At 42.5% G+C, this 15,977-nt stretch overlaps 1 protein-coding gene across 1 annotated transcript in view; it reads left to right on the forward strand.

The window, feature by feature from the left end:
* The window catches only part of LOC121557245 (calcium/calmodulin-dependent 3',5'-cyclic nucleotide phosphodiesterase 1A-like), a 111,188-nt gene that overhangs the window by 38,137 nt on the left and 57,074 nt on the right, over window positions 1-15,977 (forward strand). The window contains exons 3-7 of the mRNA XM_045224905.1: window positions 1,907-2,038; window positions 4,387-4,569; window positions 5,387-5,453; window positions 7,916-8,032; window positions 8,827-8,967. Of these exons, the coding sequence (XP_045080840.1) occupies window positions 1,907-2,038; window positions 4,387-4,569; window positions 5,387-5,453; window positions 7,916-8,032; window positions 8,827-8,967 (640 nt within the window). The remainder of the gene's footprint in view (window positions 1-1,906; window positions 2,039-4,386; window positions 4,570-5,386; window positions 5,454-7,915; window positions 8,033-8,826; window positions 8,968-15,977) is intronic.

Here is a 15,977-nt window from a genome sequence, read left to right on the forward strand (position 1 = left end):
TTACATTTTAGTCATTTAGCAGACGCTCTTATCCAGAGCGACTTACAGTTAGTGAATACATTTTTTTATTTTTTTATACTGGCCCCCCGTGGGAATCGAACCCACAACCCTGGCATTGCAAACGCCATGCTCTATCAACTGAGCTACATCCCTGCCGGCCATTCCCTCCCCTACCCTGGACGACGCTGGGCCAATTGTGCGCCGCCCATGAGTCTCCCGGTCGCGGCCGGCTGCGACAGAGCCTGGATTCGAACCAGGATCTCTAGTGGCACAGCTAGCACTGCGATGCAGTGCCTTAGACCACTGCGCCACTCAGGAGACAGATTTTCATGTCTTTTTAAATTTTTACATAAGTAATTGTAAGTAACTGACGGATTGTAAGTTGGATAAGAGTTTTTGCTAAATGACTAAAATGTAAATTCAATGATCATGTTACCTTTCCCTTTCTCCTGTAGTTTGAGTCATAATGTTCTTGTTGCTTCTCAGTCCTCCTGCAGTTTGACTGAGTCATAATGTTCATGTTGTTTCTCAGTCCTCCTGCAGTTTGACTGAGTCATAATGTTCATGTTGCTTCTCTGTCCTCCTGCAGTTTGACTGAGTCATAATGTTCATGTTGCTTCTCAGTCCTCCTGCAGTTTGACTGAGTCATAATGTTCATGTTGCTTCTCTGTCCTCCTGCAGTTTGACTGAGTCATAATGTTCATGTTGCTTCTCTGTCCTCCTGCAGTTTGACTGAGTCATAATGTTCATGTTGCTTCTCTGTCCTCCTGCAGTTTGACTGAGTCATAATGTTCATGTTGTTTCTCAGTCCTCCTGCAGTTTGACTGAGTCATAATGTTCATGTTGTTTCTCAGTCCTCCTGCAGTTTGACTGAGTCATAATGTTCATGTTGCTTCTCTGTCCTCCTGCAGTTTGACTGAGTCATAATGTTCATGTTGCTTCTCTGTCCTCCTGCAGTTTGACTGAGTCATAATGTTCATGTTGCTTCTCAGTCCTCCTGCAGTTTGACTGAGTCATAATGTTCATGTTGCTTCTCTGTCCTCCTGCAGTTTGACTGAGTCATAATGTTCATGTTGTTTCTCAGTCCTCCTGCAGTTTGACTGAGTCATAATGTTCATGTTGCTTCTCAGTCCTCCTGCAGTTTGACTGAGTCATAATGTTCATGTTGTTTCTCAGTCCTCCTGCAGTTTGACTGAGTCATAATGTTCATGTTGCTTCTCTGTCCTCCTGCAGTTTGACTGAGTCATAATGTTCATGTTGCTTCTCTGTCCTCCTGCAGTTTGACTGAGTCATAATGTTCATGTTGCTTCTCAGTCCTCCTGCAGTTTGACTGAGTCATAATGTTCATGTTGCTTCTCTGTCCTCCTGCAGTTTGACTGAGTCATAATGTTCATGTTGTTTCTCAGTCCTCCTGCAGTTTGACTGAGTCATAATGTTCATGTTGCTTCTCAGTCCTCCTGCAGTTTGACTGAGTCATAATGTTCATGTTGCTTCTCTGTCCTCCTGCAGTTTGACTGAGTCATAATGTTCATGTTGCTTCTCAGTCCTCCTGCAGTTTGACTGAGTCATAATGTTCATGTTGTTTCTATGTCTTTAAGTAGGTTAAGATGAATGGAGAAGCAGCTGGAGAGGAAGGAGAGGATAATGTTGTCTCTGTGTTGTAATAATGTTGTAATAATGTTGTAATGGTAATGTTGTCCTGTCCTCCTGTAGGTTGAGATGTCTGGTGAAGCAGCTGGAGAGAGAGGATAAGATAATGTTGTCTCTGTGTTGAAATAATGTTGTAATGGTAATGTTGTCCTGTCCTCCTGTAGGTTGAGATGCCTGGTGAAACAGCTGGAGAGGGGAGAGGGTAATGTTGTCTCTTTGTTGTACTAATGTTGTAATAATGTTGTAATGGTAATGTTGTCCTGTCCTCCTGTAGGTTGAGATGCCTGGTGAAACAGCTGGAGAGGGGAGAGGTGTCTCTGGTGGACCTCAAGAAGAACCTGGAGTATGCTGCCACTGTTCTGGAGTCAGTTTATATAGAGGAGACCAGGTACACATTACTACACACACTGTTCTGGAGTCAGTTTATATAGAGGAGACCAGGTACACATTACTACACACACTGTTCTGGAGTCAGTTTATATAGAGGAGACCAGGTACACATTACTACACACACTGTTCTGGAGTCAGTTTATATAGAGGAGACCAGGTACACATTACTACACACACTGTTCTGGAGTCAGTTTATATAGAGGAGACCAGGTACACATTACTACACACACTGTTCTGGAGTCAGTTTATATAGAGGAGACCAGGTACACATTACTACACACACTGTTCTGGAGTCAGTTTATATAGAGGAGACCAGGTACACATTACTACACACACTGTTCTGGAGTCAGTTTATATAGAGGAGACCAGGTACACATTACTACACACACTGTTCTGGAGTCAGTTTATATAGAGGAGACCAGGTACACATTACTACACACACTGTTCTGGAGTCAGTTTATGTAGAGGAGACCAGGTACACATTACTACACACACTGTTCTGGAGTCAGTTTATATAGAGGAGACCAGGTACACATTACTACACACACTGTTCTGGAGTCAGTTTATATAGAGGAGACCAGGTACACATTACTACACACACTGTTCTGGAGTCAGTTTATATAGAGGAGACCAGGTAGGCCTACAAACTACCTACTAACTGATCTGACTGACTGAAACCCCTAGAATGATCTATCTCACTATCATCTGACTGAAACCCCCGAGATTGAGCTATCTCCCTATAATCTGACTGATTGAACCCCACTAGATTTAATTATCTCCCTATCATCTGACTGAAACCCCCGAGATTGATCTATCTCCATATCATATGACTGAAACCCCCTAGATTGAGTTATCTCCATATAATCTGACTGAAACCCCCTAGATTGAACTATATCCCTAGCATCTGACTGACTGAAACCCCTAGATTGATCTATCTCCATATCATCTGACTGAAACCCCATAGATTGATCTATCTCCATATCATCTGACTGACTGAAACCCCTAGATTGATCTATCTCCATATCATCTGACTGATTGAACCCCAATAGATTTAATTATCTCCCTATTATCTGGCTGAAACCCCCTAGATTGATGTATCTCCCTATAATCTGACTAAAACCCCCTAGATTGAATTATCTCCATATTAACTGACTGAATCCCCCTACATTGATCTATATCCATATCATCTGACTGAAACCCCCTAAATTGATTTATCTCCCTATAATCTGACTAAACCCTCCTAGATTGAATTATCTCCCTAGCATCTGACTGAAACCCCCTAGATTGATTTATCTCCCTATTATCTGGCTGAAACCCCCTAGATTGATTTATCTCCCTATAATCTGATTTAAACCCCCTAGATTGAATTCTACCCGTATAATCTGACCAAACCCTCCTAGATTGATCTCCATATCATCTGACTAAAGCCCCCTAGATTGAATTATCTCCATATCCTCTGACTGAAACCCCCTAGATTGATCTATCTCCCTATAATCTGACTATACCCCCCTAGATTGAACGATCTCCATATCATCTGACTGATTGAACCCCACTAGATTTAATGATCTCCTCATCATCTGACTGAAACCCCCTAGATTGATGTATCTCCCTATTATCTGGCTTAAACCCCCTAGATTTAATTATTTCCGTATAATCTGACTGAAACTCCGTAGATCAATTTATCTCCATATCATCTGACTGAACCCCCCTAGATTGATTTATCTCCCCATTATCTGGCTGAAACCCTCTAGATTGATCTATCTCCATATCATCTGACTGATTGAACCCCACTAGATTTAATCATCTCCCATTATCTGGCTGAAACCCTCTAGATTGATTTATCTCCCTATCATCTGACTGAAACCCCTAGATTGATCTATCTCCATATCATCTGACTGAAACCCCCCTAGATTGATATATCTCCATATCATCTGACTGAAACCCCCCTAGATTGATGTATCTCCCTATAATCTGACTGAAGCCACTTAGATTGATCTATCATATGACTGACTGAAACCCCCAAGATTGAATTATTTCCATATCATCTGACTGAAACCCTATATATTGATCTATTTCCATATCATCTGACTGAAACCCTATATATTGATCTATCTCCATGTCATCTGACTGAAACCCTATATATTGATCTATCTCCATATCATCTGACTGAAACCCTATATATTGATCTATCTCCATATCATCTGACTGAAACCCTATATATTGATCTATTTCCATATCATCTGACTGAAACCCTATATATTGATCTATCTCCATGTCATCGGACTGTAGTAAAAGTTTAATAAAAAAGATCAACCACCTTTCACCCTCCTCCCTCTCTCCCTCCAGGCGATTGGTCGATACAGAGGATGAGCTGAGCGATATCCAATCAGAGTCTGTGCCTTCAGAGGTGCGTGATTGGTTGGCATCTACATTCACCCGTCAGATGGGTTTGATGCTGCGGCAGACCGAGGAGAAACCGCGCTTCAGGAGCATCGTTCACGCTGTGCAGGCTGGTATCTTCGTAGAGAGGTAAACTATCAGAGGAGGAATTACACACACCTCTAGCTTCTCTGTCGTGTTTTAATAAAGCCTCACCAGACCCTCTATTGTCACACACGTCACCTTATTCCCTACACAGTGCACTCCTTTTGACCACGTACCATAGTATTGCACTGTGTAGGGATTAGGGTCCCATAGCGCTCTGGTGGCTCTGGTCAAAAGGAGTGCACTGTGTAGGGATTAGGGTCCCATAGCGCTCTGGTGGCTCTGGTCAAAAGGAGTGCACTGTGTAGGGATTAGGGTCCCATAGCGCTCTGGTGGCTCTGGTCAAAAGGAGTGCACTGTGTAGGGATTAGGGTCCCATAGCGCTCTGGTGGCTCTGGTCAAAAGGAGTGCACTGTGTAGGGATTAGGGTCCCATAGCGCTCTGGTGGCTCTGGTCAAAAGGAGTGCACTGTGTAGGGATTAGGGTCCCATTTGGGAGGTAGACAGTGTTGTTGAAGGATGTGTCTCTGCTGCTGCAGTTATAAAATCCAATCTAACAACCAGTCACTGTTCAGACTGATTCAGGGTGTACCGGGCTTTCAACCATATATCAGCACTGTGTGTCCATTCATCCCAGCCTGACGAAGCTGGGTAAGAACCATCACTCAGTACACACACACACACGCACATACACACACATATACATACACACACGCACACACACATCATCATGTTCATATATACTAGATGCATTCCCATTCTAATATATGTCAGGGTTCCCAAACCAGACTCACCGCAGCTGTGATCTGTTCTTATTAGTCGAAGACTAAAAACACTGAGGTTTATTTGACCTTCACTTCCAGGATGTACAGACGAAGTTCTAACCTGGTGGGACTCAGCTGCCCTCCTTCTGTTATAGCAGTACTGAAGGTAAAACACACACTCAGAAACACTAAGACAAATAAACCGCTCTCTGTTCTCCTGTCTCCTCCCAACAACTTTCCCATTAATATGTTGTTTCATATCTCTCCTGTCTCCTCCCAACAACTTTCCCATTAATATGTTGTTTCATATCTGTCCTGTCTCCTCCCAACAACTTTCCCATTAATATGTTGTTTCATATCTGTCCTGTCTCCTCCCAACAACTTTCCCATTAATATGTTGTTTCATATCTCTCCTGTCTCCTCCCAACAACTTTCCATTAATATGTTGTTTCATATCTGTCCTGTCTCCTCCCAACAACTTTCCCATTAATATGTTGTTTCATATCTGTTCTGTCTCCTCCCAACAACTTTCCATTAATATGTTGTTTCATATCTCTCCTGTCTCCTCCCAACAACTTTCCATTAATATGTTGTTTCATATCTGTCCTGTCTCCTCCCAACAACTTTCCCATTAATATGTTGTTTCATATCTGTTCTGTCTCCTCCCAACAACTTTCCATTAATATGTTGTTTCATATCTGTCCTGTCTCCTCCCAACAACTTTCCATTAATATGTTGTTTCATATCTCTCCTGTCTCCTCCCAACAACTTTCCATTAATATGTTGTTTCATATCTCTCCTGTCTCCTCCCAACAACTTTCCATTAATATGTTGTTTCATATCTGTCCTGTCTCCTCCCAACAACTTTCCCATTAATATGTTGTTTCATATCTGTCCTGTCTCCTCCCAACAACTTTCCCATTAATATGTTGTTTCATATCTGTCCTGTCTCCTCCCAACAACTTTCCCATTAATATGTTGTTTCATATCTGTCCTGTCTCCTCCCAACAACTTTCCATTAATATGTTGTTTCATATCTGTCCTGTCTCCTCCCAACAACTTTCCCATTAATATGTTGTTTCATATCTGTCCTGTCTCCTCCCAACAACTTTCCAATAATATGTTGTTTCATATCTGTCCTGTCTCCTCCCAATAACTTTCCATTAATATGTTGTTTCATATCTGTCCTGTCTCCTCCCAACAACTTTCCATTAATATGTTGTTTCATATCTGTTCTGTCTCCTCCCAACAACTTTCCCATTAATATGTTGTTTCATATCTGTTCTGTCTCCTCCCAACAACTGTCCCATTAATATGTTGTTTCATATCTGTCCTGTCTCCTCCCAATAACTTTCCCATTAATATGTTGTTTCATATCTCTCCTGTCTCCTCCCAACAACTTTCCCATTAATATGTTGTTTCATATCTGTCCTGTCTCCTCCCAACAACTTTCCATTAATATGTTGTTTCATATCTGTCCTGTCTCCTCCCAACAACTTTCCCATTAATATGTTGTTTCATATCTGTTCTGTCTCCTCCCAACAACTTTCCATTAATATGTTGTTTCATATCTGTCCTGTCTCCTCCCAACAACTTTCCATTAATATGTTGTTTCATATCTCTCCTGTCTCCTCCCAACAACTTTCCATTAATATGTTGTTTCATATCTGTCCTGTCTCCTCCCAACAACTTTCCATTAATATGTTGTTTCATATCTGTCCTGTCTCCTCCCAACAACTTTCCCATTAATATGTTGTTTCATATCTGTTCTGTCTCCTCCCAACAACTTTCCATTAATATGTTGTTTCATATCTGTCCTGTCTCCTCCCAACAACTTTCCATTAATATGTTGTTTCATATCTCTCCTGTCTCCTCCCAACAACTTTCCATTAATATGTTGTTTCATATCTGTCCTGTCTCCTCCCAACAACTTTCCCATTAATATGTTGTTTCATATCTGTTCTGTCTCCTCCCAACAACTTTCCATTAATATGTTGTTTCATATCTGTCCTGTCTCCTCCCAACAACTTTCCATTAATATGTTGTTTCATATCTCTCCTGTCTCCTCCCAACAACTTTCCATTAATATGTTGTTTCATATCTGTCCTGTCTCCTCCCAACAACTTTCCCATTAATATGTTGTTTCATATCTCTCCTGTCTCCTCCCAACAACTTTCCCATTAATATGTTGTTTCATATCTGTCCTGTCTCCTCCCAACAACTTTCCATTAATATGTTGTTTCATATCTGTCCTGTCTCCTCCCAACAACTTTCCCATTAATATGTTGTTTCATATCTGTTCTGTCTCCTCCCAACAACTTTCCATTAATATGTTGTTTCATATCTGTCCTGTCTCCTCCCAACAACTTTCCATTAATATGTTGTTTCATATCTCTCCTGTCTCCTCCCAACAACTTTCCATTAATATGTTGTTTCATATCTGTCCTGTCTCCTCCCAACAACTTTCCCATTAATATGTTGTTTCATATCTGTCCTGTCTCCTCCCAACAACTTTCCATTAATATGTTGTTTCATATCTGTCTGTCTTTCTAGCGGAATGAGGCCAGAAGTTAGGGTTGGGGTCTCTCCTCCTGTTGTTAATATTGTGTCTTTTAATGCTTCCTGCAGCACGTTGATAAGTGGTCGTTTGATGTGTTTGCTCTGAACGAGGCCAGTGGAGACCACGCTCTCAAATTCATCTTCTACGAACTACTTAACAGATACGACCTCATCAGCAGATTCAAGGTACAATAGATTGCCAGTTGCAGTAGCTGAGATAATATACGTTCCCATCAGTTTATAATGGCTCTGTGTTTCTGCTCTCTAACTCACCTTCTCTACTCTTGCATTGGACAGGCCTAAATAAAACACAGTATTTTTCCCCCGTTCCTTTATTCCCACAGAGCACCAGCAGTATGTCATTTCATCTCTACTGTTTCTAATTTGTGGTTGATGGAACAGGATTTCTTGTGTTGTATGAATGGATGAAGTCTATTAATGAGTGAACTATGTGGTAGATTGTTGCTATGTGGACGATGAGATTTGAGAGGTATTGTAGTCTGGACAGACTCTCTCTCTGAATGGACATCTGGATCCATTGTTTTGATGAAGTGTCCTTCAGAGGAGAAGGTGTGGAAACAGTCAGAATAATTCAATATGATATCACCGCTGTTTTGGAATGGACATGAATGCCCAATCATATCAAATGTATGTGTGTGTGTATGTATGTATGTGTGTGTGTGTGTGTGTGTGTATGTGTGTGTGTGTGTGTGTATGTGTATGTGTATGTGTATGTGTGTGTGTGTGTGTGTGTGTGTGTGTATGTGTGTGTGTATGTATATGTGTGTGTATGTGTATGTGTGTGTGTATGTGTATGTGTGTGTGTGTGTGTGTGTGTGTGTGTGTGTGTGTGTGTGTGTGTGTGTGTGTGTGTGTGTGTGTGTGTGTGTGTGTGTGTGTGTGTGTGTGTGTGTGTGTGTGTGTGTGTGTGTGTGTGTGTGTGTGTGTGTGCATCTGTGTGCCTGTGTGTGTATCCTCAGATCCCCATCTCAGCCGTGGTCTCGTTCGTAGAAGCTCTAGAGGAGGGCTACAGTAAACACAACAACCCCTACCATAACCTGATGCACGCTGCAGACGTTACTCAGACAGTACACCATCTACTGCTGAAGACTGGCATCATGGTGAGATACACACACACATCCTCTAGTCCCTTCAGGGTTATATATTCCATCCTGTAGTCTCCTCAGGGTTATATATTCCATCCTGTAGTCTCCTCAGGGTTATATATTCCATCCTGTAGTCTCCTCAGGGTTATATATTCCATCCTGTAGTCTCCTCAGGGTTATATATTCCATCCTGTAGTCTCCTCAGGGTTATATATTCCATCTTGTAGTCTCCTCAGGGTTATATATTCCATCCTGTAGTCTCCTCAGGGTTATATATTCCATCCTGTAGTCTCCTCAGGGTTATATATTCCATCCTCTAGTCTCCTCAGGGTTATATATTCCATCCTGTAGTCTCCTCAGGGTTATATATTCCATCCTGTAGTCTCCTCAGGGTTATATATTCCATCCTGTAGTCTCCTCAGGGTTATATATTCCATCCTGTAGTCTCCTCAGGGTTATATATTCCATCCTGTAGTCTCCTCAGGGTTATATATTCCATCCTGTAGTCTCCTCAGGGTTATATATTCCATCCTGTAGTCTCCTCAGGGTTATATATTCCATCCTGTAGTCTCCTCAGGGTTATATATTCCATCCTGTAGTCTCCTCAGGGTTATATATTCCATCCTGTAGTCTCCTCAGGGTTATATATTCCATCCTGTAGTCTCCTCAGGGTTATATATTCCATCCTGTAGTCCCCTCAGGGTTATATATTCCATCCTGTAGTCTCCTCAGGGTTATATATTCCATCCTGTAGTCTTCTCAGGGTCTGTCTGCCCAAGATCAGCAGAGGTGTGTGTGTGTGTGTTTGTGTTTGTGTGTGTGTGTGTATATATGTGTGTGTGTGTGTGTGTGTGTGTGTGTGTGTGTGTGTGTGTGTGTGTGTGTGTGTGTGTGTGTGTGTGTGTGTGTGTGTGTGTGTGTGTGTGTGGTACTTCCTTAGGGAAGCCCCAGGTCCTCTCTGTAAGACCAGCTGACCTACATAGACATACCAGTGGAGGCTGGTGACTTAAGACATTGAGGAGGTATAGGCGCGGATCGCTCGGAGATGACAAAAAAGCGTGTTTAAAAAATCATCAAATACGAATTATTTTAACCTAAAGCATTTAATAAAGACATTTATAGTACAATATTATGGGGAACGTGAATGAGAGGGCTACTTCCACAGTGTTGGGAAGGGATCACAGCAGTGATTGAATGAGGGTATGAAGGATGAGTTGAGGTGTTCAGAGGCTTGACTTCAGTGCAGAACAGGGGTTGAGGTGTTCATAGGTTTCAGTTCAGGACAGGTTCATCATGGACGGATGGTGTTGGAGAAGAGCTCAACTCTTCCACTGAGGGCAGGACAGGATCTGACTGGCAAGACAAAAACAGGAACACTACACAGTTATTTGGAGTGGACTTCTAGTCCGACTCAGGAGGCTCGCACACCATCCACCGCTTCTGAGTATATTATTCGCTAATATTCAGTCTCTGGACAATAAAGTAGACGAGCTCAAGGCGAGGATCTCCTTCCAGAGACATCAGGGACTGTAACATACTCTGTTTCACAGAATCATGGCTCTCTCCGGATATACTGTCTCCGTCCATACAGCCAGCTGGGTTCTCAGTACATTGCGCAGACAAGCTAAACACCTTCTTCGCCTGCTTTGAGGATAACACAGTGCCACCGATGCGGTCCGCTCCCAAGGACTGTGGGCTCTCGTTCGTCGTGGCCGACGTCAGTAAGACATTTAAGCGTGTTAACCCTCGCAAGGCTGCCGGCCCAGACGGCATCACCAGCCGCGTCCTCAGAGCATGCGCAGACTAGTTTACGCACATATTCAATCTCTCCCTATCCCAGTCTGCTGTCCCCACTTGGTTCAAGATGTCCACCGTTGTTCCTGTACCAAAGAAAGCGAAGGTAACTGAACTAAATGACTATCGCCCCCGTAGCACTCACTTCTGTCATCATGAAGTGCTTTGAGAGACTAGTCAAGGATCATATCACCTCTACCTTACCTGACACCCTAGACCCACTTCAATTTGCTCACCACCCCAATAGATCCACAGACGATGCAATCGCCATCACACTGCACACTGCCCTATCCCATCTGGACAAGAGGAATACCTATGTAAGAATGCTGTTCATTGACTATAGCTCAGCATTCAACACCATAGTACCCTCCAAGCTCATCATCTATTTATTTATTCTTTATTTAACTAGGTAAGTCAGTTAAGAACACATTCTTATTTACAATGACGGCCTACCCCGGCCAAACCCTCCCCTAAACCGGACGACGCTGGGCCAATTTTGCACTGCCCTATGGGACTCCGGATCACGGCCGGTTGTGATACAGCCCGGGATCGAACCCGGGTCTGTAGTGACGCCTCTAGCACTGCGATGCAGTGCCTTAGACCGCTGCGCCACTCAGGATCCATTAAGCCCGGGGCCCTGGGTCTGAACCCCACCCTGTGCTACTGGATCCAGGACTTCCTGATGGGCCGCCCCCAGTTGGTTAAGGTAGGAAACAACACTCCAACTCAATCATCAAGTTTGCAGACGACACAACAGTAGTAGGCCTGATTACCAACAATGACGAGACAGCCTACAGGGAGGAGGTGAGGGCCCTGGCGGAGTGGGGCCAGGAAAATAACCTCTCCCTCAAAGTCAACAAAATCACATACACCTCAAATATACTTTAACACACAGAAACAGCAAATCCTCCATATAATAATCTCATAGGACTAATAGTACTTTAGAGCTCTTTTTACTTGCACACAATATAGCTCGGTCACCCTGTCCTGTCCCTGGGGGTCCACCACCCTGCAGCGCCCCAACCAGCTTTAAGATCTTAGTGAAACACTAATTATTGGTTTCAGGTGTGTTAGTCAAAGGCCAGAGTGACAACCAACAGTACAGCAGACCCCCAGGGCAGGACTGAGCAGTACAGCAGACCCCCAGGCCGGGACTGAGCAGCCCAGCAGACCCCCAGGGCCGGGACTGAGCAGCCCAGCAGACCCCTAGGGCAGGACTGAGCAGCCCAGTAGCTATGGATTGCCTAAATTGGTATCTCCCCTGAGGTGGGCCTGTTTTCAGTACAGACTCCTTTAGTCGTACTGTATTCCATATAAGGCATCCAGACCTTATGAAAGTTGCCCAGTAGACCCTTAATCTGGTAATAAATCAAAGCTGGTGATACATAACTTGACATTGTGGGAGGATAACCAACCTTCCAATTAATGACAATGTATTTCTTGGCCGCTATAAATGCTTGATTACACAGTTTATTCTGATAACAGTCTCCAGTATCAACATTTCCAAGCAAACAAAAACAGGGAGAAGGGAGAATCTGTAGACATGCTGAGATAAAAGAGCATACTCTTTGCCAGAATTCAGCCAGCCTTCACTAGACCACAACATACGCAAATATGTCCCCCTTTGTGTTTTACACCTCCAGCAGAGGAATTACATTTCTGAGTGCATGATATTCAGTTTCACTGGCATATAGTACATTCTATGGATGGCCTTAAACTGCAGTAATGTATTTCTGAGATGATATGAACATGACTGGGCATTCAAACATATCTGTATCCATTCATCATCATCAATAGCGTCTCCCAGGTCTTCCTCACATTTTGGTTTGACATGTTTTGTGTCATCTGGAAAAGCCTCTATCAACCCCTGATACAGTTTGGAAATCAACTTTGGAGGTTTGTCAGACTGCCTTAAAATAGCTTCTGGCTTGTCCAGTGTTTGCGGCACAGAGAGAATCAAGTGTTGTATCTGCAAGAATTCACCTCACATCCGGCCCAGACTGATCTTCCCTGGCTGCCTGACCCTGCTGAGACCCCTGTCGTCGCCATCTTATCCTCCTAAAATGAGGAATGACAAAGAATTACCTTGGTGTACATTTATACATTATATTATCCAAGAATAGAATCAATGGTTCAATAATTGAAATGACCATTATTCCAAGACTGTAGCTTTAGATGCTGTCCTGTAGCTACTGTAGGTCGACCCATCAACTCAAGATGGAACTTTATATAATTCACTGATATTGTTAATATAGGACTACTGCAAAGTTCACCTGAGCTCTGTAGACTGGTCTTCCCTGGCTGTCTGACCCTGCTGGGACACCTGTCACCATCTGATCCTGCTAAGACATGATGAGCATAGTGTTGTGTACTGACGGCACTAGAGGGCTGCATTCCAGTGCAGGTCAGACAGATGACTTTGGGATGAAAATATCTTTGTTGTCCCACAGATTATTTGGAAACAGTCCTCTTTCTGTTTAGTATGAGTTAGTCCTACCTGTTGTATTAAAAACACATCATTGTCACATTATTCACACACAGTCAGAATTCTCTGCTTCAACTTCAGTATCCTCCCTCTCCTAGTTGGGCGGAGAGTCAAGTGGCAGTTAACTTGAATATGAAATTAACTTAAATATGGTTAGACTGTAGTTTACTACAGTGTCTGTAAATAAATATTGATAATGAAACGAAGTGGAGGGCGCTCAACCAACGTGAGTCGAAGTGCAATCACAACATGTAATCATGACTGAAAAGGAAAAGGCACAACGCACACATAGGTTAGGTTACTATGGTGACCATAGGTTAGGTTACTATGGTGAGCATAGGTTAGGTTACTATGGTGACCATAGGTTAGGTTACTATGGTGAGCATAGGTTAGGTTACTATGGTGAGCATAGGTTAGGTTACTATGGTGATCATAGGTTAGGTTACTATGGTGAGCATAGGTTTGGTTACTATGGTGAGTATAGGTTAGGTTACTATGGTGATCATAGGTTAGGTTACTATGGTGAGCATAGGTTAGGTTACTATGGTGATCATAGGTTAGGTTACTATGGTGAGCATAGGTTAGGTTACTATGGTGAGCATAGGTTCGGTTACTATGGTGAGCATAGGTTAGGTTACTATGGTGAGCATAGTTTAGGTTACTATGGTGAGCATAGGTTAGGTTACTATGGTGAGCATAGGTTAGGTTACTATGGTGAGCATAGGTTAGGTTACTATGGTGAGCATAGGTTCGGTTACTATGGTGAGCATAGGTTAGGTTACTATGGTGAGCATAGGTTAGGTTACTATGGTGAGCATAGGTTAGGTTACTATGGTGAGCATAGGTTAGGTTACTATGGTGAGCATAGGTTAGGTTACTATGGTGATCATAGGTTAGGTTACTATGGTGAGCATAGGTTAGGTTACTATGGTGAGCATAGGTTAGGTTACTATGGTGATCATAGGTTAGGTTACTATGGTGAGCATAGGTTTGGTTACTATGGTGAGCATAGGTTAGGTTACTATGGTGAGCATAGGTTAGGAATGCTCTGGATCAACGTGTACGACAGCATGTTCACGTTCCCGCCAATATCCAGCAAATTCGCACAGCCATTGAAGAGGAGTGGGACAACATTCCACAGGACAAACAATCAACAGCCTGATCAACTCTATGCAAAGGAGATGTGTCGAGCTGCTTGAGGCAAATGCTGGTCACACCAGTTACTGACTGGTTTTCTGATCCACACCCCTACCTTTTTTTAAAGGTATTTGTGACCAACAGATGCATATCTGTATTCCCAGTCATGTGAAATCCATAGATTAGGGCCTAATTTATTTATTTCAATTGACTGATTTCCTTATATGAACTGTAACTCAGTAAAGTTTTTGATATTGTTGCATGTTGCACTAACATGACACAAAAATAAAGTTCTAAAACCAAGAAAACAATATATAATCTACCTCCTGTAGTTTAAAGAAACTAATTTGAATGGAATAATATCCTAAAAATGCTAAACTATCACTCTTCACTCTCAATCTCTATTCAATCAGTCACTCACCAATCTTCTCAACACATAGAACCCCCATAATGCTCTGTGGCACAACACCAATACACCACACTAGGTTCATTCTCTGATCATAATCCTATGATTGGGTGGACAACATGTCAGTTCATATTGCAAAAGCTTTGATAGGTTGGACAACTTCCTCCGGAAGTTGTCATAATTACTGAATAAGTATTGGGAAGGGGGTGAGAACCATGAGCTTCCTATTTTTTGTATTGAAGTCAATGTACCCAGAGGAGGACGGAAGCTAGCTGTCCTCCGGCTTCACCATGGTGCTGCCCTACAGAGTGCTGTTGAGGCTACTGTAGACCATTGCAAAACAGTGTGTTTTAATCAGGTATTTGGTGACGTGAATATATGTAGTATAGATTTATCTAAAAAGGATAACTTTTGTAATGTTTTTTTTATTTATTTATTTTTATTCACTGGTTCATGGTCCTCCCCTTCCTCCTCTGAGGAGCCTCCACTGATCCACACCAACGCCTCTGTAATGGGAAGCTATGCTGTGTGGATCATCTTTATTGGAGTATTAACTTGTAATGTTGTACTGAAGCAGGTGTGACTGTGTTATTGATGTGAGTGAACTGAGTCACGAGTGAGATTGTGTGTGTGTTGATAGAACAGGATATAATGTTCAACTGGCTGAGAGAACAGGATATAATGTTCAACTGGCTGATAGAACAGGATATAATGTTCAACTGGCTGAGAGAACAGGATATAATGTTCAACTGGCTGAGAGAACAGGATATAATGTTCAACTGGCTGAGAGAACAGGATATAATGTTCAACTGGCTGATAGAACAGGATATAATGTTCAACTGGCTGAGAGAACAGGATATAATGTTCAACTGGCTGATAGAACAGGATATAATGTTCAACTGGCTGATAGAACAGGATATAATGTTCAACTGGCTGAGAGAACAGGATATAATGTTCAACTGGCTGATAGAACAGGATATAATGTTCAACTGGCTGATAGAACAGGATATAATGTTCAACTGGCTGATAGAACAGGATATAATGTTCAACTGGCTGATAGAACAGGATATAATGTTCAACTGGCTGAGAGAACAGGATATAATGTTCAACTGGCTGATAGAACAGGATATAATGTTCAACTGGCTGAGAGAACAGGATATAATGTTCAACTGGCTGATAGAACAGGATATAATGTTCAACTGG

Source organism: Coregonus clupeaformis, chromosome 14 (assembly GCF_020615455.1).
Source record: "Coregonus clupeaformis isolate EN_2021a chromosome 14, ASM2061545v1, whole genome shotgun sequence".
In the NCBI taxonomy this organism is placed as follows: Eukaryota; Metazoa; Chordata; class Actinopteri; order Salmoniformes; family Salmonidae; genus Coregonus; species Coregonus clupeaformis.